This window comes from Bos grunniens, chromosome 11 (genome assembly GCF_055505025.1).
Source record: "Bos grunniens cultivar Pamir isolate PY7600 chromosome 11, Bosgru_T2T1.0, whole genome shotgun sequence".
Lineage (NCBI taxonomy): Eukaryota > Metazoa > Chordata > Mammalia > Artiodactyla > Bovidae > Bos > Bos grunniens.
The window spans coordinates 77,930,953-77,956,339 of NC_141175.1; the positions used below are offsets into that span (position 1 = coordinate 77,930,953).

At 37.6% G+C, this 25,387-nt stretch overlaps 1 protein-coding gene across 1 annotated transcript in view; it reads right to left on the minus strand.

The window, feature by feature from the left end:
• The window catches only part of MSH2 (mutS homolog 2), an 80,076-nt gene that overhangs the window by 48,562 nt on the left and 6,127 nt on the right, over window positions 1-25,387 (minus strand). The window contains exons 2-7 of the mRNA XM_086327080.1: window positions 24,651-24,805; window positions 20,538-20,816; window positions 19,529-19,675; window positions 16,637-16,786; window positions 15,827-15,960; window positions 5,454-5,653 (exon numbers count right to left, since the gene is read on the minus strand). Of these exons, the coding sequence (XP_086183206.1) occupies window positions 5,454-5,653; window positions 15,827-15,960; window positions 16,637-16,786; window positions 19,529-19,675; window positions 20,538-20,816; window positions 24,651-24,805 (1,065 nt within the window). The remainder of the gene's footprint in view (window positions 1-5,453; window positions 5,654-15,826; window positions 15,961-16,636; window positions 16,787-19,528; window positions 19,676-20,537; window positions 20,817-24,650; window positions 24,806-25,387) is intronic.

The following is a 25,387-nucleotide window of genomic DNA, read 5'->3' on the forward strand; positions in this document are numbered from 1 at the left end:
ACAATAAATAATGCATTTCACCTCACAGAAGACAAAGTCTGCTTCTTGAGATGGACTCCAAAAGGCTGCAGCTCATGAGTTCTGTGAATGGTGAGGCATCTAAACTGGAGCGCCAGTTGAAACACCAGACATGAGCAAGTGCAGCTACGACACACGCGGGGAACTGAGGTCACAGACGTCTGAGGGTGCAAGTATGTGTGAGTGTACGTTCTGTGTATTCCTACACTGCTCAGTTCAGCTGGCTGCAATTTTTTGCATTCACCTAGTGTTTCCCATAGACAAAAATGTATATAAGCAACATAAAATTCACATTATGCTCCATTATTCCCTAATACATGAACTACATTAGAACAAGTCTTCACTGTCAAAGCACGTGTTAAACAGAACTAACCTATAATTTTGTTTAAAAAATGAAACAACATATACCAAAATATTAACAATGATTACCTCTGGATGGTAGAATCATTACTACAGAGTTTACCTTGCTTTTAAAAACTGATAAAAACCAAATTTAAAGAAAATATCTCCAAAACACAAAAACCAGCCAGATCTTAAACTACAGCTTTATATAAGCCTAAGATTTAAAAAGTGCTACATTAGTAAAACCAGATTCCTTTTCAGAAATGCCAAATAAATTGCTTTCATATTCTTATCTCCCATTTAGAAGGAAGCTAAGCAATCAGGTTAAAAGGAGGGATTATTATTAAACTAACTTAATATGCCTCCTGAGAAATCTGTATGCAGGTCAAGAAACAACAGTTAGAACTGGACATGGAACAATAGACTGGTTCCAAACTGGGAAAGGATTATGTCAAGGCTATGTATCGTCATCCTGCTTATTTAACTTATATGCAGAGTACATCATGAGGAATGCTGGGCTGGATGAACCATAAGCTGGAATCAAGATTTCTGGGAGAAATATCAATAACCTCAGATACACAGATGACACCACCTTTGTGCCAGAAAGTGAGGAGGAACTAAAGAGCCTCTTGATGAAGGTGAAAGAGGAGAGTGAAAAAGCTGGCTTAAAACTCAACATTCAGAAAACTAAGATCATGGAATCTGGTCCCATCACTTCATCACAAATAGATGGGGAAAAAATGGAAACAGTGAGACTTTATTTTCTTGGGCTCCAAAATCACTGCCGATGGTAACTACAGCCATGAAATTAAAGACGCTTGCTCCTTGGAAGAAAAGCCATGACCAACCTAGACAGCATATTAAAAAGCAGAGACAGTACTTTGCCAACAAAGGTCCATCTAGTCAAAGTTATGGTTTGTCCAGTAGTCATGTATGGATGTGAGAGTTGGACTATAAAGAAAGCTGAGCATGAAGAATTAATGCTTTTGAGCTGTGGTGTTGGAGAAGATTCTTGAGAGTTCCGTGGACAGCAAAGAGATCAGTCCTGAATATTCATTGAAAGGACTGATGCTGAAGCTGAAATTCCAATACTTTGGCCACCTGATGAGAAGAACTGATGCTGGGAAAGATTAAAGGCGGGAGAAGGGGATGACAGAGGATGAGATGGTTGGGTGGCATCACTGACTCAATGGACATGAGTTTGAGTAAACTCCGGGAGTTGGTGACGGACAGCGAGGCCTGGCGTGCTGCAGTCCATGGGGTCGCCTAGAGTCGGACACAAATGAACAACTGAACTGAACTATGTCATTTAGGGTTAAAAAGCAATGGAGATAAGTAGAAGGTGCAATGGAAACCAGAAAAATGAGGAGGGCAGAGGAGGCTTCATAGAAACAGTGAGGCTTGAGCTCAATCTTAAATATCAGTGGCGTCCATCACATAGACAAGGTAGTAAAGTGCAATAAAGACAAAGTAAAAACGTGCAGAAAAGCATGTTATCACCAGAGCAGTCTGGAGAAACAATCCACTGAGCAGAGTGGTGATGTCAGGGAGAATGAGGGAGCCTGACTGAGCAACAGCAGCCAGGTCAGGAGCAAGCATGGGGCTGCTTCTGGAAGGCTACAGGGAGCAAAGTAACGTGTCCAGAACCAAAAGGGAAGAAATGACATGATCAGACAGGCTAAGAAAAGATTACTACGGGTTCACTGAGGAGGACGTACAGACCAGGGGAAGGAAAATAGCACATGTAAGGTTTTTAATTTGGACATGGACAGGGGGAAAGGGTTACATACCTCAGCATGATAGCTGTTACAATAAAGTTCATCAACAAAGTAATCCTGATACTTACAGTTGTTTTAAGCACTGTCAGAAATTTGCTCCAAATGCAGAATACCATTGTTTTAGGTTGTGCCTCAGCTTTTAAAAAACATTTTATTCAAGTTTAGTTGATTTAGAGTATTGTGCTAATTTCTGTTGTACAACCAAATGGCTCAGTTATACATATTTTTTCACATTCCTTTGCATTCTGGTTTACCACAAGATACTGAATATACTTCCCTGTACTGTACAGTAGGATCTTGTTTCTTCTCTGTTCCATATACACTTTGCATCTGCTATCCCCAAACGCCCGATCCTTCCCTCCCCCTCCCCCTCCTGGCAACCCCAGGTCTGTTGTCTATGAGCCTGCTTCTGTTTCCCAGCTATGATCATTTGTGTCATACTTTAGATGCCATATATAAATCATATCATAAGGTATTTGTCTTTCTCTTCTGACTTTATTTAGTATGATAATCTCTGGATCCATCTATGTCGTAAATGTGTGCCTCAACTTTTTAATTTTAAAAGATACGAGGAATAACGGAGGCCAAGTATACTTTTAAAATAGCCTTTTCTTTTTTAAAGAGGAGAAAGATAATTTAGAGTAGAGCTTTCATCACTCAATGCAAATCTACTTTCTAAACTGTTGCTGCCCTCTGCTGTCTCTGAGTTTATTTTCATTTTTTCTAGGAATAACATTAAAATAACATTAAACCTAGAGTTAGTCAAAACTAAAACATCACACGATGGCAGAACATACTCAATTTCTAGTAAGATACAAATATATCTTTTTAAAACTTTTAATGATTTTACTTTTAAAGATAGCACATTTGATTTTTCCTCATAAATTAGCCTGTTTTGGCTTTCTCCATGAAATCAGTAGGCTAACAAGCTATCTCTGCAAAATGCCATTCTACTGTGTTTTTTAAAAAACTCGAGAGAGGCACATGAAAGGATGCTCAACACTGCTAATCATCAGAAAAATGCAAATCAAAACCACAATGAGACATCACCTCACACCTGTCAGAATGGCTATCATCAAAAAGACCACAAATCAGAAAATGTTGGCGAGGCTGTAGAGAAAAGGGAACCCTTGTACTGTGGGAATGTAAACTGGTATAGCCACTGTGAAAAATACTATGATCAGAGAACTAAACCCACATGCCACTGAGCATCAAAAGATCCTCTTGACACAACAAAGATCCCGTACGCTGCCAACCAAGACCTGATGCAGCCAAATAAACATATTTAACAACAAAAAAACAGAAGTCAGAGAAAGCCAACTACTATATGTTATTACTCATATGTAGAATCTAAAAAATAGAACGAATATAACAAAACAGAAACAGACTCAGATACAGAGAACACTGTTCTCTATATGCTGTTGTTCAGTCGCTCAACCAGCAGGGAGAATGAGGAGAGGCAATTGAAGGATAGGAAATTAAGAGGCACAAACTACAATGGGTAAAATAAGTAAGCTATAAGGATAATTTGTACAGCAGAGGAATATAGCCAATATTCTACAGTAAACTTAAATGGAGTATAATCTATAAAAATATTGAATCACTATGTTGTACATCTGAAACTAACACAATATTGTCAATCAACTATACTTCAATTAAAATAAACTCCAGACAGGTCAGTTAGTCTCTCAGTGACTAGGATACGCCTTAATTCTCCAACAATCCATATTATAGAAAGAGAAAAGCATAGCTCTTAGCATCACAAAACTTGGAACCGTCTTCCTCCTCTAATACTTTCTATGCTGGGTGATTTCAAATATTTTAACTGGACATCAGTTAACAAACTGACAATATGAAGCATTAAATTTTCATAATGTTATGATCTCATAACTGACTTGCTGAAAACCCTCAAGTACATTTTATTGTTGTTCAGTCGCATTAAGCTACACATATGCAGGAAGGCTGTTAAAGAGTGCCACTTTCAAGTCAAATTTCTAACTTCTGTGCACATACCAAGGAACGAGAAAGAGTCCCCAGATAATGTGCAAATCAGTAGTTCTGACATTTTTTTGAGGGGGGGGGTTACATATGCTTTTGAATATTTGATGAAAATTACAGATACTCCCCCTCAAAATACATATACACAAAGTTTCGCATGAAATATCAGGATACTTTCAAGAATGCATTCAAGAATCCCAGCTTTAAAGTTTCAGGTACTGAGTGAAAAGAGGGTCAAAAATAGAACTGGGTTCAGGGGTGGTTACACTTAAGGGGAAGGCAAAAAATAGAAGGATTCAGCAATTTCAGTTCTAGGTATATATTTAAAGAAAACTAAATCATTATCTTTAAGAAATATCTGCACTCCCACGTGCACTGCAGCATTATTTACAGCAGCCAAGACATGGCCACTCCAGTACTCTTGCCTGGAAAGTCCCATGGACGGAGGAGTCTGCAGTCCATGGGGTCATGAAGAGTCCGACACGACTGAGCGACTTCACTTTCACTTTTCACTTTCATGCACTGGAGAAGGAAATGGCAACCCACTCCAGTGTTCTTGCTTGGAGAATCCCAGGGACAGGGGAGCCTGGTGGGCTGCCGTCTATGGGGTCGCACAGAGTCGGACACGACTGAAGCGACTTAGCAGCAGCAGCAGCAGCAGTCCAAGGAGATTCAAGGTGGTTCATTCAGCTTAGTAGCATTGTGATTGATGATTTGTACCTGGTCTTAGTGAGGCCCCAAGAGGGCTCTGCTGTGGAATCAGAACAGGAAACCTTCCACAAGACCAGCAAAATATTAAAAAGTCCAACAAAACTGTTTAAAGCTCCCTGGTTCCAGGGTGTTCTCCTTACATTAGTGGTCCCTGATCTGAGAAGGTGCACCTCATCAAGGACCTTTCCATAGGTACCAGAACCTAAGCTCCCTGGCCCCACTGCTCTGACAGCTTTTGGCTCTGACACATTATCATTACTCTAGTGTGGCTGCCAGACTGCATCCTTTCCCTGTAACAAACCAAACATTCATAAGCACTATCATTTTGGGTCTTGTTAATCTTCTTCATCAATCAAATCCTGATTAGCCATCCTTGTTAGTGCAAGAGACCTATTAATAAACCTCGTAATCCTAATATTCATTTCTAAAAAACAAAAATTCTAAACTGTCTCACAACTTTTGGCTTCTGCAATGTAGCCAGAGGGCAATACCAACCTATTATTAGGAAAACTTAAAGATGAGTTACCAGAACCAGCTTTAAAAAGGACAGCACATTTGCTAAGTATATCTGGAGTGAAGGAAAACAAAAACAAAATAATTTTTTACCTTCATATTTTTCCAAAGCCTGAATAACATTAGGGAGTTGATTTATACCCTGATAGAGTCGGTAACAATCTTGTAAATTTGCTGCTTGTCTTTGAAATTTCTTGGCAAGTCGGTTAAGATCTGGAAATCGACGAAGTAAATCTTCTTGTAAATTCTGCCTCAATTCTGCATCTTCTACAAAAGCTTCTACCAAATTTAATCTAAAATAAATATTAGAATTAATCTTTTAATATTTTGGTTTAGTTGTATATTACTTAATCTTTAACATTTTATTTAATTCTAATAAATTACATTTGAATTAATCTTTAATATTTTAACCTTCAGGATTAATCTTTAATATGAAATTAAAATTTGTCAACTAGGTGCATGTCTCAACTCAAAAACTCTATGTAAGAAGTTTGAATTTATTTTGAAATGTTACTTTTTGTAGACAATGGAAAAGTTCCATAACACTGTGATATAAGCAGTATCTAATCAGTTAATATCCAAATCTCATTATTGGGACTCCATTGATATTGACACATTACTGCACATGTAAACAATGATCTTTAATGAAACAAAATTACAATTCAAGAATGCTGCCAAACCCAGTATTTATCAGAAAATCTTATAAATTCAAAATGCAGTCTAAAATTACCATATGACAGTACAAAGCCAAAATTTTCTAATTAAAAACTGAACTAAGTTTACTGCTTCCCAAAATCAATAAATTAAATCTTAGTTTCCAGAACTATAAAACATGCAGCTAATATTGCTTTTATAATTAATTGGAGTTAGTGGCTTTCCATTTTTTTCCCTGTAATCCACTGCAAGAAATATACTTTTACACCATGACCAAGAACACCCATGCACAGATGCTGTAGTGGGCAAAACACGCTACCTCAAAACATGCCATGCTAGTGTCTGTAAGGACTACTTTGGTCCGTAAGGACTATTTTAAGTTAAGAACAACTGAGAGGAAGCAAAAACAAAGAAAGCTCTTTGCCTGTCCTTATACAACCAAAAGCAGGACATGGATTTACACAGGTGCCCCTCCCCCACACTTCTTCTTTACCAGGAAGGACAACAATTAAACTCAAATTTAGACCCTTGTCACCCTGGCGATGGCACCAGAGGAACCTATGTAACCCTACCAACTATCTTTTATCGACCGTTAGCCTCCCATACATTTACCTTCCCAGTTTGTAGCCTAGAAACCCAAAGTCCTTCTCCTTTGCCTTGTCACTTCTTTGAAAATGTAGTGTTCCTTTGCTAAGGTGCTATATAAGCCCAAGTTCTAGCCAACCCTAGAGTTACTCATCCTGGAGTGCTCCCAAGCATAAACTTCTGTTTGTTTTCTTATTAATCTGTCTTTTGTCAGTCTAATTCATAGGGTCACAGCTGAAGAATTAGGAGAGTAGGAAATTAGGAAAGAGAATAATTATTTAGGAAGAATTAGGAAAAAGGAATCTTCCTCCCTGACAACATATAATTAAAATAGGTTTCACAAGACAAAACCTACTCTTACTAGATGTGGTGCACTCTTTTATTTTGTATTTAACTTTTCAAAAATGCTGTTTATCACCTGCTACACTAATTTCACAACCTACCAGTGGGTCACAATATGCAGTTTGAAAAACTATATTGTAGATAGTATTGAAGTATTAATAACAGCTGAAAGGTAAACTTCAAAAGGTAGGCCGTGGGCACAGCCAATGATCCTAGGTTTAGAACACTATCAGATGAATAACCATTTTCCTTTAATCCTCAAATTACAAAGAAACAGGGAAAGGAATCAAATGAGTTTTCTAAATTTCTTTTTTTCTGATCTCTCCATCAACATTTACAATTCCTGCATCATCATCATGTTCATCTAGCATGTCATATAAAGGAAAAAATACACTGCTTCTGGAGTAGTCATATAATGATAACAGATATTAAAGCAAGACTTCACAACCTTGGTGATGTTGACATTTAAGCCGGATAACCCCTCTGTACTCGATGAACAGTGGGTTTGAGTAAACTCCAGGAGTTGGTGATGGACAGGGAGGCCTGGCGTGCTGCAATTCATGGGGTAGCAAAGAGTCGGACATGACTGAGCGACTGAACTAAACTGAACTGAACCCCTCTGTTGTGAGGTGTTGTTATTCTGTGCAGTTTAACAGCATCCCTGAATTTTACCCACTACCCTCTTCCCAGACTAGCAATTCAAAGACGTCTCCAGACACTGCTAAATATCCCAGAGGAGGCAGGGCGGGGGAGGGGGATAGCCCCTAGCTAAGAGTCACAGGATTAAAAGATTTTGAAGTAAAAAAAATAAAAAATCAGCTTTTAAAAGATGAAAATAAAGAGAAAAACAACAAACTCTATAGAATGTCAAGATAGTTGCGAGGGAGTTGGTAGTAGATATATTCACTGTGGCAAATGCCAAATTAGTGGGAACATGATTGCTGCCAAACTTGTATTGTGAACCAGTCACAGCCTGTATGTACAAACAGAATAATTCGGGCACTTACTGCTCCAGAAAAGATTTCTCTGGCTTGTTTGTACTCTAGATTTTAACAAATAAAACTGAGTTAAGGGATGCAACCAGATCACACGGTCCAATAAGGCAAACTTGGGCCTTCGCAGCTAGTTCTCTGGCTCTAGCTGGGCTTCTCTGAGTTTGGTCCAAGATCACACACATCAAAATCACTTGGAGGTGGGCCCAAGGTGGGACCCACCTGTGACACTGCAATGAGTGAGTTTCTCAGGTGATTCGCAGGCAACTGTTTGAAAAAAAGTCTGAGTCCTAAATGTCACAAGAAATTTCTGAGTTCTCATGATAAAGCAGGAAGAGAAGTTTAAGGGGGTCAGGAAACGGATGAAAGTAACCTGATGCTGGATGACCTACCTCATGTTTCTTTTTTTCTTCTCTTTCTAAAACTCGTGTATCCTTAGGCTACTCTCCGTAAATGGTAAGAATACTCTTGGAGAAGATATTTCCTTTCTTTTTTTTTTTTTAATTTAACTTTTTTTGCCACACCACACAGCATGTGGGATCTTACTTCCCCAACCAGGGGTCCCCAATCCACACCCCCTGAAGTGGAAGCATGGAGTTTTAACCCCTAGATTACCAGGGAAGTCCTATATAGAGAAGATATTTCTGATCAAGACTCTCCCTATGATTCTTTACTGTTCTATGAAATATCTTATCACTGTTTCCTCTAAACCTGATCACAGAATCTTCAGTAACCAACACTGCTCAAGAGCATAAAACCCCATAGAATAGAGAGCCCAGAAATAAACCCACACACCTGCGGTCAATTAATCTTCAACAAAGAAGCAAGAATACACAATGGGAAAAAGAAAGTCTCCTAAGCAAGTGGTGCTGGGCAAGTTGGACAGCTGCATGTAAATCAATGAAACTAGAACACACGGTCACCCCACACACAGAAATAAACTCAAAATAGCTTAAAGACTCAAATATATGACATGAACCATTAAACTCCTCCAGGAGACTGTAAACAATAACATTCTCTGACATAAATCCTACCAATGTTTTCTTAAGTCAGTCTCCCAAGGCAGCAAAAATAAAAATTAACAAATGGGACCTAATCAATCTTATAAACTTTTGCGTGGCAAAGGAAACCATAAACAAAATGAAAAGACAACCACAGACAGACTGGGTGAAAACTTTGCAAACAATGTGACCAACAAGTGCTTATTTTTCAAAATTTACAAACAGCTCATATACAACTAAATAACAAAAAACCAAACAACCCAATCGAAAAATGAGCAGAAGACCTAAGTAGACATTCCTCTAAAGAAGACATACAGACAGATGGCCAACAGGGACATGAAAAGATGCTCAACATCACCAATTATTAGAGAAATGCAAATCAAAACTACAGTGAGGTACTACCTCACACACTGGTCAGAATGTGCATCACTAAAAAGTCTACAAACAAATGCTGGAGAGAAAAGGGAACCTTCTACACCATTGGTGGGGATACAAGTTGGTGCAGCCACTTGGAAAACAGTATGGAGGTTCCCCAGAAAACAAAAAATAGAATTACCATATGATTCAGCAATCGCATTCCTGGGCATATACCCAGACAGAATTAAATAATTCAAAAGGCCCCACGCACCCTTATGTGCACAGCAGCACTGTTCTCAATAGCCAAGACATGGACCTAAAGGTCCATCCACAGATGAATGGATAAAGAAGAGGTGGCGTGTACGTACGTGTGTATGTACACACACACACACACACACACACACACACACAATGGAATACTACTCAGGCATTAAAAAAGAACAAAATAATGCCATTTGCAGCAACATGGATGCAACCAGAAATTAACATACTAAGTCAGTCAGAAAGAGAAAGACAAATACCATATGATATCACTTACATGTAGAGTCTAAAATATGACACAAACGAACCTATCTACCAAACATAAACAGACTCATGGACATAGAGAACTGACTTGTGGTGGCCAAGGGGAAGAGGTGTTAGCAGATGTAAGCTATTACATATAAAACAAGGTCCTACTGTATAGCAAAGGGAACTGTATTCCCTATCTGATAATAAACCATAATGGAAAAGAATATAAAGAAATATAAAACTGAATCACCTTGCTGTACAGTAGAAATGAACACATCATAAATCAACTGCAATAAAAAAAAAGGAACATAAAGTTCCAGTAAGAGTATTAAGAAGTAAAACAGCAAGAGAATGAAAAAGCTTCTACAACACATAGGACAAGGCAAGATACACAGTCCCCTCAGTCTTTGGTCTGGGTCTCATTAAAAGTCTAATAAATTGCTAGTTTCACAAGTCTATTCAATAAGCCATTACAGAAATAATTATAGTATTAGTTTATGTTCTGGCTAACAGGTTTTTTAAAAAAAGACTGCTCTACTGTTTCCATGACAATGCCATTTTCAAATCACAATTTCAGAAGTACCAAAGTTACTGTTGGCAAAACAAGGTATACTTGTCAATCCTACTCAAAATTACTTAGCTGTCACAGTCTGATACATTAATTTTCAAACTGACTAGAATATAAGATCATTTTGGGGGTCAGTTCATCTCTAAAATTTCAAAAGAATTATAAAATTAGTCGTGAAATTTTTGATATTTTAAATTTACCATTCTTTCCATCCTTTAAAACCACCATTTCTGATCTCACTGTAAGAATAATTGGCTGGAATTTCACAACAGTATATTTATATAGCTGAGAATAAATTTGGTACCTAAAGAACTACAAGATTGTGTCTCTTCTTTATCTGTTCTTTACATGGTTTAATACAGACAGCACCACTCAATCTGCGACGTAGGGTTGAGAAAATTAAAAAAGAAAAAAAAAAGGCCAAACATGTAAGAGAGGAATATGCTTTCAAAGAACATTGAATCTAGTGAAGAAGGACATGTCTGTTCTTACAGTTAGTGCTGAATAACAAATGAGATGTAAAATGCAACAAAATGTGATACAAGAAAGCAGAGAACTCCCATTGGAGCTTGGGAACCACATTTTGATCTCCACTATCTCCCAGAGTTGCTCAAATTCATGTCCATTGAGGTAGTGAAGCTGTCTTATCTCATCCTCTGCCGCCCCCTTCTCCTTTTGCCTTAAATCTTTCCCAGCATCAGGGTCTTTTCCAATATTCTGAAGAGTCAGGATTTAAAGAGATAGGATTTTGAGGAAAATACTTGGGAAGGAATGGTGGAGCAGCAACAGCAGAGACTTGGTGGGAGAAGAGTACAGGACACAATAGAAGAAAACTGAAGGAGAGAATAGAAAAAAAAAAAAAACCTGTAACCAGAAGCAAAATGAAAATGTTGCCTTTGGAAAGGAAAGAGTACTATTTCCTCTTGTGAGACAGAACCAGGGAATAGAAAACTGAAAATATAGATACATTTTGAGACTGTAAGAATCAGGGAGGAGATCATCTGTTTAAGTGTAGGAGAATACAAAATGCTGCGCTGGTCACTGTAATAAGTCATGTAACAAAAGTGACACCAGGTAGCAGTGAAAGCTAGATAGCTTGAAAAGGACAGTGGATTCAATTTGCATTGTGTGACCTCTCCAGCAGCTTTTAATAGAGAAAGAGGGGCCAGTTTGACAAAGGGCCAATGGGGCAAGAAATTCTATGTCCCCCATGAAAGCACTGGAAAAAGGGTTGCCTTTGTGGTACAGGCTGGATAGGAAGGCAAATAAAATTCAAAGGGACTAGCAGATCAGTCCAGAAAAACCAGAATAAGGGGTTTCACTAAACCTGATCTGGAAGCAGAGAAAACAGTGGTGGGAAGGCAGTGGAGTGACAGCCCTCCTGTTTGTCCTGAGGCCAGAGCAAAGCTCTGCTGCTTCAAAGAAATTGCACTCACCGTATGACCTCCAGACCTCTGTTTCCACACAACACTCACTACTAACTGAAGACATCCTTGCACAAAAGGATACTTAACATAACCTGGAAAGAAATGTAGGTCTAAGTCTGAATACAACCCCGGAAGTACACTGCTTCAAGAAGCAAGATATACTATCACATAAGCACCACCACCATTTCTACATTTACAGGAACTACTTTTACTTGGAGACATATTTCAAATAAAACTGCTATTAAATGTCATATAAAAATAATATTAAGCTAGAAGGCAATAAGAATACCAAATTCAACATGTGCAAGTGGTATCATCAGCAACTTCATGAGTGAACTATGTCATATGCTAACATATATTCGATGTTCTTTAAAGAAGTCTAACAACAACAACAAAAAAGGATAACTCATTCAGGCTTCACATAAATCTATGGAAAGGCAAAAAGCAAAAAAAGTCCTAAAAAATTAAAACTAATGGTAACAGTCCTAGTGCCACGTGAAAACCTGAGGACTCTTAATAGTAACACAGACAGTATTCTTGCTATAATTCCTAATTTGACTATTAGGAAGAAATACCCAGAAACTCACTTCTTAAAGGTAGTAACATACCAATTCTCACTGGAGATTAAAGTACTTAAGCCATTGCTGCTGCTGCTGCTGCTAAGTCGCTTCAGTCGTGTCCGACTCTGTGAGACCCCATAGACGGAGCCCAACAGGCTCCCCCGTCCCTGGGATTCTCCAAGCAAGAACACTGGAGTGGGTTGCCATTTCCTTCTCCAATGCATGAGAGTGAAAAGTGAAAGGGAAGTCGCTCAGTCGTGTCTGACTCCTAGTGACCCCATGGACTGCAGCCCACCAGGCTCCTCCGTCCACGGGATTTTCTAGGCAAAAGTACTGGAGTGGGGTGCCATTGCCTTCTCCGACTTAAGCCATTAGCTAGCTATAAAGTATTGCCAGTGCAAATAGGTTTTAATGAATGGAAAAATGAGCATTACCACACATAAAATGATTCCACAGGTTTAACTTAAAAGCCAAAATAGTACATTTCATTTCTGATGTTAAAATTCAACTTGGATCAAATTAAACACAATTGATAGAAGCAAGAAATACAGTACAGCGATGAAAGGCTTGGGCTCTGGAGTCAGGCCAGACAGGAGCCAGTCTCCACCACCTCTCAGCTAATGAACGTGAGATACTTAGCAAAGTGCCAGGCAACCAGTCTTCTCTTCCTCCTAAGAGCCTGACAATGACTTAAAAGCAATCCTATTTTCATTGTTATTTCTGAACCTATCACTGGGCTACAGCTCTGGAATAGATGTATCCATCAAACTCAAAGATCTAGTCACGACTGTTCCTCTGTCTGCTCTAGTAAAAATAGAAAACAGAAATCTTTGCTTTCCTTAACAGAATTCCCTGCACAGCCACACACTTTAACTCCTCACTTAGTTTTAAAAGGGTGGAGTAGAGATTTCCACCACCTCTCTGCTAGAAAATCACTGCAAAACAGTGACAGTAAGAACAAAAACTTGATTTGATACGCAGCTCTGAAGAAAAACCCATCTTAATCTTAAATGCTTACAGAGGGAGGCAATGAGAACCCCAGCAAGGCATAAACTAGAAGCATGAGGTATCACAGCAGGTGGAACTGAGAAAGGCTATTTAACAAAAAGGAGACTGTCCCAACAGAAGTCTGCCTTAAGGAGTATAACTGTCTTCCTGCTCTGTGGAATTTCAGCATTGGGCCTTGAAAACCACAGACCTTCCTAATTGCTGGTAAAAAAAAAAAAAAAAATCTCCCCAAGGTAAAAAGGAGAAAGTATTTCCTCATCCTACAGGTGCAGAAAAGCAGATCATGATCTGAGTCAGAAAGCCATTCTCACAAATCGTATTCCTAATTAGTCAGTCTTGTAAGGGTATCAGATTTTGGAAATTATTGCTATGTCCTATGAAAATAACCTTTAATTATAGCCAAAAAATTAATTTTGGTATCTTGCCTTCTAAATAGCTTGTTACTCTGGTAACAGTAAGTGATGTCTCAGGTTTTTGAAGGGTCCAAATACAAGCACACTCTAGCTGTTAAACCAGAAGAGGACCACTGACACGTGCTCTGTCCCTACAAGCCCAAAGTTAAAATGCAACCAATGACCCAGAGCATGGGACTTAAACTACCTATCACTTCAGAAACAACAAAAAGATGAGGGAGAATGGATATAAACTTCTACTTGTGCAGGCACAGACTTTCCATGGAAGGATACTCAAGAATCTGATTAAGACCAGTTGCTCCCAGGGCAAGTGTTGGCAATTCACACAGAGTACAATAAGAAATGTGTCCCTGCTGCTGTGCAGAGGCCCTGAGGAAGGCAGTCCTAGGAAACCGGGAGATAGGAGCAAGAAACTCAGCACTGTATATCCTTCTGTTCCATTCGACATTTGACTTATGTAAACATAGTTAGTCACAAATAATTAAAATAAAAACCTGTAAACTGCCTTAATTACTTGCAAATATCCAATCCTTCCTATTTCTTATTTTGTTACTAAATCCCACTCTTCTTCTCCAGCAAGCCTGGCTTCAGGAAGTTATCTTAGCATTTCAACTTCCATATTTTCAATGATATATCAACATATCCACAATTTGCTGACTTCATGAGTTATTTTTATTGTAAGACCCTTTAGAATCCACAGGATCAATGCTTAGCTTGGTAATTATCTGCAGGGTGTCTTATGATACTGATCAACTATTTTATGTTTGCCTGGCATATATATATATAGTCCCAAATAGTCAAGGGATCATCACACTTTTTGGATACCATCAGAATTCAGTAGGTAGACAACAAATTCTTGAACAATCTGACAACATCAAATCTATAAAATTACTGACTCTCTTTTATCTATTCTGACAATATATCTAATTTACCAAACTGAAAATGTTAGGTATACAATAAGGTCATTGAAATAACCTAATTATTGAAAAAGGTAAAGTATATCCAATCAATAAAATATTATGAATTTATAAAAAATGCTGAATATGAACATAAAACAGCAACACTAAAAAATGCTTATGTAATAAAAGCGCAAGTGGGAAAAAAACTAGGACACAAAACTATATTAGGATTACAACTGTGTTTTTAAAAACTATCAAACATTAAGAGTGAACTATAGAAAATTATTTTACTTATATGCAGTTCAAAAACAGGTACAACTAATTAATCTATGAGGCTAGAAAGACAGTTATTATCCTTGAAGTGAGGAGAGGCAGCAACTGTAAGGATAACTGAGAAGGGTTTTGGGGATACCAGTTATGTTGTTTCCTGACTTATGTGTTGTTACCAAGGTATTCACTTTGTGAAAACCCATCAAATTGCACCTTTAGGATTTGCGCTTTTATGTGTATTACACTTCATTTAAGTGTTAAAACTTGTATCTAAAACAAAAGATAAAAATAAAACATACTCCAATGCTACTCACATTATATGCAGGAGTATTATATCGTTTTTTATTCCCTCAATTTTAAAGATTTTCTGAAATATGTTTAGGCTGCCTTAAATTTTTTCTAGAATAATAAAGAGTAAGTGCTTCCTTTGTGCCAGACCTTGTTCAAAGTACTTTAAATACATGAAATCATCTAATCCTCATAGCAACCCTAAGGAGGAGGTGTGTTATCACTGTCATTTTAAAAGGGAAGAAACTGCCACCCTGAGGTTCAATAATACCCAGTATAACACAGCATCTAAGTGGAAGAGCTCAATACGAACCAAGGTAAACTAGCTCCAAAGCTCCAATGCTCTGGGACATTATACCTACACCACCTCTCTAATAGAAGTTTACCTTTTTATAGTGAAGGGTAAAAAACATAATCAAGAAAATAAGTTAATCAATCTAAATCACCACTACTCTACTACTTTATTAACTTTCTGTGCAGTTAGATGCTAAAATATGGGTACAAAATTGCATGTTGTAATAAGTGGTATAAGCATATGGAGTGACTGGAAGTTAGTTTACAAAAGTGTATACTTTTTTTTTTTTTAATATACCTCTCTTCTATTCTGTTCTTGTCCATAAGAGGCTGCTTAATCCACTGGTTAACCAGTCTTTGTCCTTGAGGAGTTTTGCATTTATTGAGCAATGCAGCCAGAGACTGAGAACCAGAAGTATCTTCAACAGAACCCTAGTAAACAAAAATAAAATAGGAAAGTGGCAGGCTCATTAGTGACCTTACTATGCCATGAAAAAGGATTACTTAATTTTAGAACAAGAACACTTAACATTGGGTACTCCCTGGTAGTCCAGTGATTACGAGTCTAAGCTCTCAGTGCCAAAGGCCTGGGTTCAATCCTTGCTTGGGGAATTAAAATCCCACAAGCCTCATGGGAAAAAAAAAAAAAAACCCTTCACTCCCCAAACGTGTTACAACAACACAAAACTTAACGTTCTTCAAATATTAAACTGAAATGTACACAGAAGCTCCTTATCTGAAAATCAGACTTTTAACATAATCTGATTTTTTAATTTTAATTTTAATCTGATTTTTTGCTGTATATTTTTCCCCAAAACAACAACACTTTATAATTACTGCAGTTTTAGACATAAAACTTCTTAAAATATAATTTTTAAAAACTGCTGTTAATACACAATTTACTGATAAAGTCAGGACAAATTATATTTATATAGTTTGCAATTAGAAAAATACAGTAATTCAAAACTACTTAAGTATAATATTTCAAAATATTTAAGCTCCTTATTAAAAGTCTTATATTCAAAAAAAATAAAATAAAATAAAAAATAAAAGTCTTATATTCTATATATAAAAGCAAATATTTTTAACTGATGTATTTTTTTTTTACCTGGAAAAGGTTAAGGGCTCTCACTGCTGCAATATCCAATTTCATGTACTGGCTGAAGTCAAAAGTAGTCAGTTCAAACTGTCCAAAGTTTGAGTCATCTGATAAGAGTTCTAAAAATTTGATTACTGCAGACAAGGAAGAAACTGCAACCTAAGATTAAGAATTTAAAAGAAAAGATGGCTATCACTAGAATTCTAGAGATTTTTTTAAAAAAACAAATGGTAATATGAAAATAAATTTCAAACATCATTTTTCCTGGTATTTTTTTCCCAATTCAAACCAAGAAAATCAGACAAAGTTTAAATAAACCTTAGACTAGAAAACGATTTTCAGGAAGTGAAAACTTACTGTAATAGCAACAGTATTTATAATAGCCAAAAGGAGAAATTATGCTATTGTCCAAGAGAAAAAAGGGTAAAGCCTGGCATGTTCACACTGCGGAATACTACATACAACAACCACATCCAACAATAGATATAAGCACAAACAATCCACTACAATAGGTCACAGTACAGATTATCTCACAAACATGACACTGAATAAAGGAAATCACAAGACACGATCTTTATGAGTCCATTCATATTAACTACAAAAATAGACCAAACTAATTCATACTGTCAGAGGTACTAAAGGAGGTTAACAAGCGGAAGAAAACATAAAGAGGGTCTTATGATCCCGGTACTATTCTGTTTCATGGGTGCTGGTTATGTGGGTATTTATAATTCATAAAAATTTAGTTATACACTTATGATACATATACTTCCTTGTATATATATTTAAATAAGAAATAACTGTCTATATTGCTACTATAACATAATAACATAAAGAAGCTAAGGACATTAAACTGATAGCCCAATGAAAATTCTACTTATATTTGGTACCAAATTCATTGTGAAGGTGCGTATGTTTCATAATTGATAACACAGTCATCTATCTGCCTCTGCCAAATATGTAAGAATCTCCTGTTACGTCACCGTCAGGGACAGATGGTAACAATTTTTAGTAGCTCTAAGATGCTTGTGTGCATGGTCAGTTGCTTAGTCATGTCTGACTCTTTGCAACCCCACAGACTGTAGCCCACCAGGCTCCTCTGGCCATGGAAATATCCTGGCAAGAATACTGGAGTGGGTTGCCCGAGTCCTCCTCCAGGGGCTCTTCCCACCCAGGGATCAAACCTGAGTCTCCTGCATTAGCAAGTGGATTCTTTACCACTGAGCCACCTGGGAAGCCCTCAGTAGCATCTTCCAATTTTCAACACTACAGTAATTTTCTCTAATACAGCTTTTCCTTGACTTACGAGGTTACATGCCAATAAGCCTATCATAAATAGAAAATGCATTTAATATCGTTAACCTACTGAACATCATAGCTTAGCCTCATCTGCCTTAAATGTGCTCAGAACACATTAGCCTATGCTAAGTCACTTCAGTCGTGTCTGACTCTGTGCAACCCCATAGACAGCAGCCCACCAGGCTCCCCCGTCCTTGGGATTCTCCAAGCAAGAACACTGGAGTGGGTTGCCATTTCCTTCTCCAATGCATGAAAGTGAAAAGTGAAAGTGAAGTCGCTCAGTCGTGTCCGACTCTTCGCGACCCCATGGACTGCAGCCTACCAGGCTCCTCCGTCCATGGGATTTTCCAAGCAAGAGTACTGGAGTGGGGTGCCATTGCCTTCTCCGACATTAGCCTATAGTTGGGCAAAATCACCTAACACAAAGCCTACTTTATAATATAGTTTAATAACTCAAAATTTATTGAACACTGTACTGAAAGCAAAAAACAGAATGGTTCTATGGGTACAGCATGGTTGTAAGTGTATCAGCTATTAAACCCTGTAATCCCACAGCTGACAGAGCTGCTGCTCGCTGCCCAGCAGCACAAGAAAGCTGCACCAAATATTGCTAGCCCAGGAAAAAGCCTAAATTCAAACTATGGTTTCTACTGAATAAATATAACTTTTGCAGCATTGTAAAGTTAAAAAAAAAAAATCGACAGTTGAACCATAAGTCAGGGAATGTCTGTACTGGGATTATTACTCATACACAATGGCTTTTCATTCTGTCACACAAAGAAAGTAAAACAGATAAACTTAGTTTATAAGGATCAAACTATTATGTGATAAGTAATCACTGTAAAATCATGATATAATAATAGTCTCAGTTTATTCTGGTTTGAAGTCAATTTTGAAAATTATAAGCAGCTATAACTTGCTCTTATTTAAATATACAAATTTCTATTTTACTTGTCAGTGATCCACTGACATAACCATTTGAAATAACCATTCAAAAAGGTTTCTAATATTTTACATAAAAATATAACTCCCAAACCATACTTTCTTCAAAGATTTGAAAAATTGAAAATAAACTTCAACCATTGTGTGCATGTTCATATCTAACACTGAACACAAGCAGTGCCAATTTTTGAGCCAAACTGTTTAAATGTAACATTTATTTTGCAATTACTATGCACTGTGAATATTTCCATCCTTATTACTTTCTAATCTCCGCAACAATCCTTTAAGACATAATGAAGCTGAAGTAATTTATTAAAAACCTCACAGATCCTATATTATAAAACTTTAATAGTACCAACTATCTCACCAACCTACCTACGTGACTATCTCACCTGCTTAGCTGACAGTAATCAGGCTCTTTCTGGTGAAACCAGTAAAACAATAATCTCTTCCTCACCCCAAGGATATATGTTGTGTAAATATAATGAAGTTATATTTAAGATTATGTTTGAATTTTTCTAGTCATTTTCACAAACTTCACCACAGATTAAACTAAGCTTAAAAATCAGTGATCCATTTTAGTCTTTGAAATATAGATGACAGAAGCAGCCTTGTAAACATCACTATTCAGGGGTAAATTCACATTTGTAACCCACGTACCTGGTTCTCCATTTCTGGCAACACAGCACTATTCACCTGTTCTCCCTTCTTGCCTTTCAGCAACCGGTTGAGGTCTTGATAAATATCTTTTGTGGAAAAGTCAGCTCTTTTTCTTTCTGTGATCAAAATTCCTCCTCTCTGAATAACCTGTTTTACAGGAAATATTTTAAATTACTAGGAGAACAGCAATACAGAAAGTTGTGCCACTGACAAATATAAAGTAACAACAGTTTAACAAACAGCTTATTAACCCACATTATATTGTTACACAACAATACATGAAGAAAATGTTGGTAACATGTATTTTAAAAATATATAAATAAAATGTTCGTGGAAATCCAAAATTAGGCTTACATGAAGCTTTCAAAAAATAGTCTCAGTAGTAAAAACTATCAACAGAATGATACTCGGGGAAAGTTGCCTAGATACTATTTATGCTAAAAATGCCCATCACAGATTTGCTAACTCTCAAGTAGTTCTTATCGTATTTGAGGCTCACAAGAAGAAAAGAATCCTTAAAAATCTAAAATAATAAACCAGATACGTATACAAACAACAAAATCAGAACTTTGCTAAAATAGAAGAATCAGAAAAATAAAAGAGGCTAAAGTTCTACTCAAACTATTAAGAAATAAATAATCCTGAAGAACTGGATCTTATTTGTTACATCCATGCTAAATATGGGCATAGTTTTTTATTTTTAAAGGCCCTACATCACCTCTTCCCGACCCTGCATCCCTCAACTGTGAAAGCAGTTCTTTTATTAACTGTGATCCCTTTAAGATGACATTCAGTTCAGAAGGAAAGAGAGGAAGGGGGGAGGGGGAAATGATCTGAGGGAGAACAAGTCTTAAGGAAAAGCTGGAAAGTCCTAATAAAGATACAAAGTTTCTGTCAAAATATGTTGAAAGGGTTCTGACTTTTAAATTTTTCTTAAATAAAACAGTATCATGTTACTTTAGAGGCATTCCCAGCCTTGGATTCTCTATCATAGACTCCATTCCCTTACCTGCCTCAGTTTTCCCATGTCTCCAGCAGTCTCCCCTCCTGGCATAACACACTCCTTTGGTCCAATCTGAATCAGGAGAGCCTCCAGATTGGAGAACTGATCATTATCAGGGAACTCACACAGTCCCAGCTTCCTCTGTGTGGAGTCAACATACCCAACTCCGACCTGTCTTTGACCATCGACTGTAGACATTTTAACACCCACAACACCAATGGAAGCAGACGTATCGTTGTTACCAAAGAGAATATCTTCAAACTGAGAAAGATTACCTGGAGAGGCCTAAGCAAAAATAAAGAGAAATTTTAAGAAACTGTTCAATGTACTTTAATATTTCACTAGCTCCCCACTCCAGGACTCTTGCCTGTAAAATCCCATGGATGGAGGAGCCTGGTGGGCTGCAGTCCATGGGGTCGCGAAGAGTCGGACACGACTGAGCAACTTCACTTTCACTTTCATGCACTGGAGAAGGAAAATGGCAACCCACTCCAGTGTTTTGGCCTGGAGAATCCCAGGGACGGGGGAGCCTGGTGGGCTGTCGTCTATGGGGTCGCACAGAGTCGGACATGACTGAAGTGATTTAGCAGCAGCAGCAAACAAAAATTACCCAACCTAGATGAATTTTATTAACATTTTCTTACCAAACAAAAAAATACTTATAACCATGTATTCCAATTAATATTACCATACTTTCTATAAAGTATCCCCCCTAATTTTCCATAAGAACACTTGGGCAAATCTCAAAACAGCAGTATCAAAAGTGATTTTCAAAAACAAAAAAAGTGCTTTTCAGTTTGAAATGTGGCAGCTAGGTTTACACTCACTCATTCATCAAGGAACCCAAAGGGATAACCCTCTCAATGGTATGCTTACATTTCTACAGTCTGCCAAACTACCTATTGGTTACACGTATTAGAATTTTCACTGAGTAGTTATATCACATATCGCATTATTAGCTTAAATATTAACCTTGGATACTCATGTCTCTATATCAATATATTTGTAAAACGCATATTGTTCTAGATCAATGATTTCCAAATAAAGGGTCTTTGACCTATTTTCAATATTTCAAAAAGATGAGAAATCTCTTTAAGAATATACAAGGCAACTAAAGGGCTTTTTTCTTCGCTTTTGGCTCTACTTGTGTCAATTCGGTGGGTTACAGCAGTTCAACATGATCAGAAGCTGACAGCTGCCTGTTAACATGAGGCATTTCTGGGGCAACTGACGGACCACAGTATGAAAACTGACATAGTTAGAAATAGTACAAATGAGCAGTGACAGCCAAACTTAGGCAACCCATAGGCATCAATAGTTCTTGGATGTCTTTAGCATCATAACAGTATCTTTTCACAATATGGTTCTGAATATACTGTAACTCTGTATGAATCGATTAAAATCTGGATCAAAAATGACATGGAGGGACTTCCCCAGTAGTCCAGTGGTTAAGACTCTGAGCTTCCACCACAGAGGGCTTGGGTTCAATCCCTAGCTAGGGATCCTGAATGTCTCACTGCTACTGCTGCTGCTAAGTCACTTCAGTCGTATCCGACTCTGTGTGACCCCATAGACGTCAGCCCACCAGGCTCCACCATCCCTGGGATTCTCCAAGCAAGAACACTGGAGTGGGTTGCCATTTCCCTCTCCAATGCATGAAAGTGAAAAAGTGAAAGTGAAGTCGCTCGGTTGTGTCCGACTCTTAGGGACCCCATGGACTGCAGCCTGCCAGGCTCCTCCATCCATGGGGTTTTCCAGGCAAGAATACTGGAGTGGGGAATGTCTCACAGCTCAGCCCCCAAAAAGAAAATGTTATGGAAAACTGTTATCTGATACTCAAATTAAAAAGCACTGATTTACATTTAAAAGCACAATCGTAAATACCATATTTTCACATACATACTTCAGATTTACACACAGGTTATGATGCATATCTTTAAAAAAACCTTCAAAAGTGAATCAATAGCTAATAAAGTTGAGTTTTTGACAGTCCTTGAAAATGGTAAGACTGGTAATCCCTGAACTAGATGGTACTAAGGTCCCTTCCTGCTCTGAACATACTACTGAGGACACGGGAAAAAAAGTCATTCACAGGAACTTCCCTGATGATCCAGTGGTTAAGACTCCAAGCTTCCACTGTGGATGACACCGGTCTGATCCCTAGGCAGGGAAATAAGGTCCCACATGCCACTTGGTGTGTCCAAAAGTCAAAAAAAAAAAAAAGTCATAGAAGTCAACTACCCTAAATATCACTAATACTTTACAACAGAATCAGTAAGCTAAAAATTAAGATATATCAACTTTAGCAGCTTGTAAATCTGAACTTCTTAAAATGTCAGAATGAAGATACTACATTTTAACCTGATCAAGATACACACTTAATGTTTTTCCCCCCCCGATCTAAAAGCTAGGAGTTAAAACAATTCATCTAAAAGGATTCTGATGACACAAAGGAGTGAGGTGTGAGGAGCTGATAAAACAGTTAATCACCTAAATTCATGATTCCACATTTTGGTGTTGTTACTAACTGAGCTCTGTGTAGAGTGAGATAGAAAAACATCATGTTTTGGTACCCTCAATTTTCTATTAAAATCTTTCAAGATGTAGGATAATACTTTTAAGTCCCACTTTTCTCAGTAAAGCAGCAATGAAAATTCTAAGGAAACTCCATCATAACGTGTGTGTGTGTGCACACCCATGCTCAGTCATGCTCAACTCTTGGTGACACTATGGACTCTAGCCCACCAGGCTCCTCATCCATGGGATTTTCCAGACAAGAATACTGGACTAGGTTGCAATTTCCTCCTCCAGGGGACCTTCCTGACCCAGGGATCAAACCCGATTCTCCCGCATTGGCAGCAGATTCTTTACTGCTGAGCCATTGAGGATAATACTCTCAGTTCCACTTTTCTCAGTAAAGTATCACTGAAAATTCTGAGGAAACTCCGTAACACAGGATGCTAAATTCTCTCAGATGTAATCTTCAGGAAATGTCTACATTTTCAAAGGTGGGGGGGGTGTGGTGGTGGGAGGCAACATGGAAGGGATATTGAAGAGTATTATTCTTGGGGCAGCACCAACATCACATGTTTAAATATTGCACACACAAAAACTTTCATAGGCCTTTCAGGTCAGAAAACATCTTGAAAACCTTCTCATTTTATGTTTATAAAGAAACAGATACTGGAGAAGGCTGGGAAATCTGCCAAGATCACCCAGAGAAGAAAAGAAATGAGATGCACCAACTACAAGCCCAGAGCATTGTCCCTCGCTTACCACGTTTATTCCTTTGCAAGGATAAATCTCAACTCCCCAACATTTTAACCTTTATCCCGTATTTATGTGCATGTATTGGTTTAGTCACTAAGTTGTGTCCTACTCTTGCAACCTCATGGACTGTAGCCCGAACGCCTCCTCTGTCCATGGAATTCTCCAGGCAAGAATACTGGAGTGGGTTACCATTTCCTTCTTCAGGGATCTTCCTGACCCAGGAACTGAACCAGGGTCTCCTGCATTGCAGGCAGATCCTTTACTGACTGAGCTACAAGAGAATGTACTGTGTGTGAACAAAAACATGACTTTACAGACTAAAAATACAGTCTTCAAGTAAAACAAGCTAGCACAATCATCTCCATGAAGGCATTAGAAGCACATCAACAAGCCCTTCTAGACACACCTAGGAATGTGATCAGCATTAAACAAAGGTCCAGACTTTTAAAAATTACAGTCAAATGAAAGAGAAAGGAATACACAAAGAGCAAATACATTACAAATGTATATAAATGAGTTTCCCAGAACATGCTAATTGTGTGATATTACTTCAAAAACAGTAAAAATCAAATTTCCTTTAATGCTGGCATTCAACTTTACGTAAAAGCTATTAATTACTTGGGTTTCAGTGACAGTGACAAAGCTCAGAGTACTCATACTCATAAAGATTTACTGAATTTCTGAATTGCTATTAAACTGTGATTTTAAAAACCACATGCTAAAGAATATTAAAGTCTCTCAAAGGATTTTACTATCACAACCTGGCTAAAATATTAAAGCAACAGAGAATTCAATTTAATTTTTTTCTATTCTTAAAAACACAACTAAATTTAAAAGGAAGATAATTACCTTAAATGCCAAATACCAATCATTCTCCTTGGAGGCCTTATTTCCAGCTCTGTTCTTATAAACTTCAACTCTGTACTGACGAACTAGAAGAAGATCTTTTACAAAAGACTCAAAATTCATTTTACTAAGCACAACACTCTCCAGAGTCTTTGCTCCTAAAGAAAAATATTAAAAATACAGGTTACAGATTTCACGATTTAAAGTCATAAGCGTTCAAGACCTAACACAATGCCTCCCTCCAAGCTATGTTGTTTTCCCAGTAATTCATTCACCCAATAAACCTATTTCATGTCCCAGGGATTCTAGTAGATGAACGGTATAATACAGTGGATAAATACAGCCAGATGGCTGGATGGCATCACTGACTCGATGCACGTGAGTCTGAGTGAACTCCGGGAGTTGGTGATGGACAGGGATGCCTGGCATGCTGAGATTCATGGGGTCGCAGAGTCAGACACGACTGAGCGACTGAACTAACTAATATATCAAAATAAGAAATTAAGATTAAAAAAATGAATAAATATATATACAGCTGATGCTACTTTTTTCATCATCTGTTTTTAACAAGTTTGGATAAAAGTCTTATATAACAACTATTACAATAGTTATATATATAATAATAATACAATAGTATTTATATAATTTTTTCAGAAGGTCCATAAAATAAATTACTAATTATGATAAAATGTTCTGGTAACGTAGTTCAAAAATTGAAGGTTCAAAAGGTACATCAATTC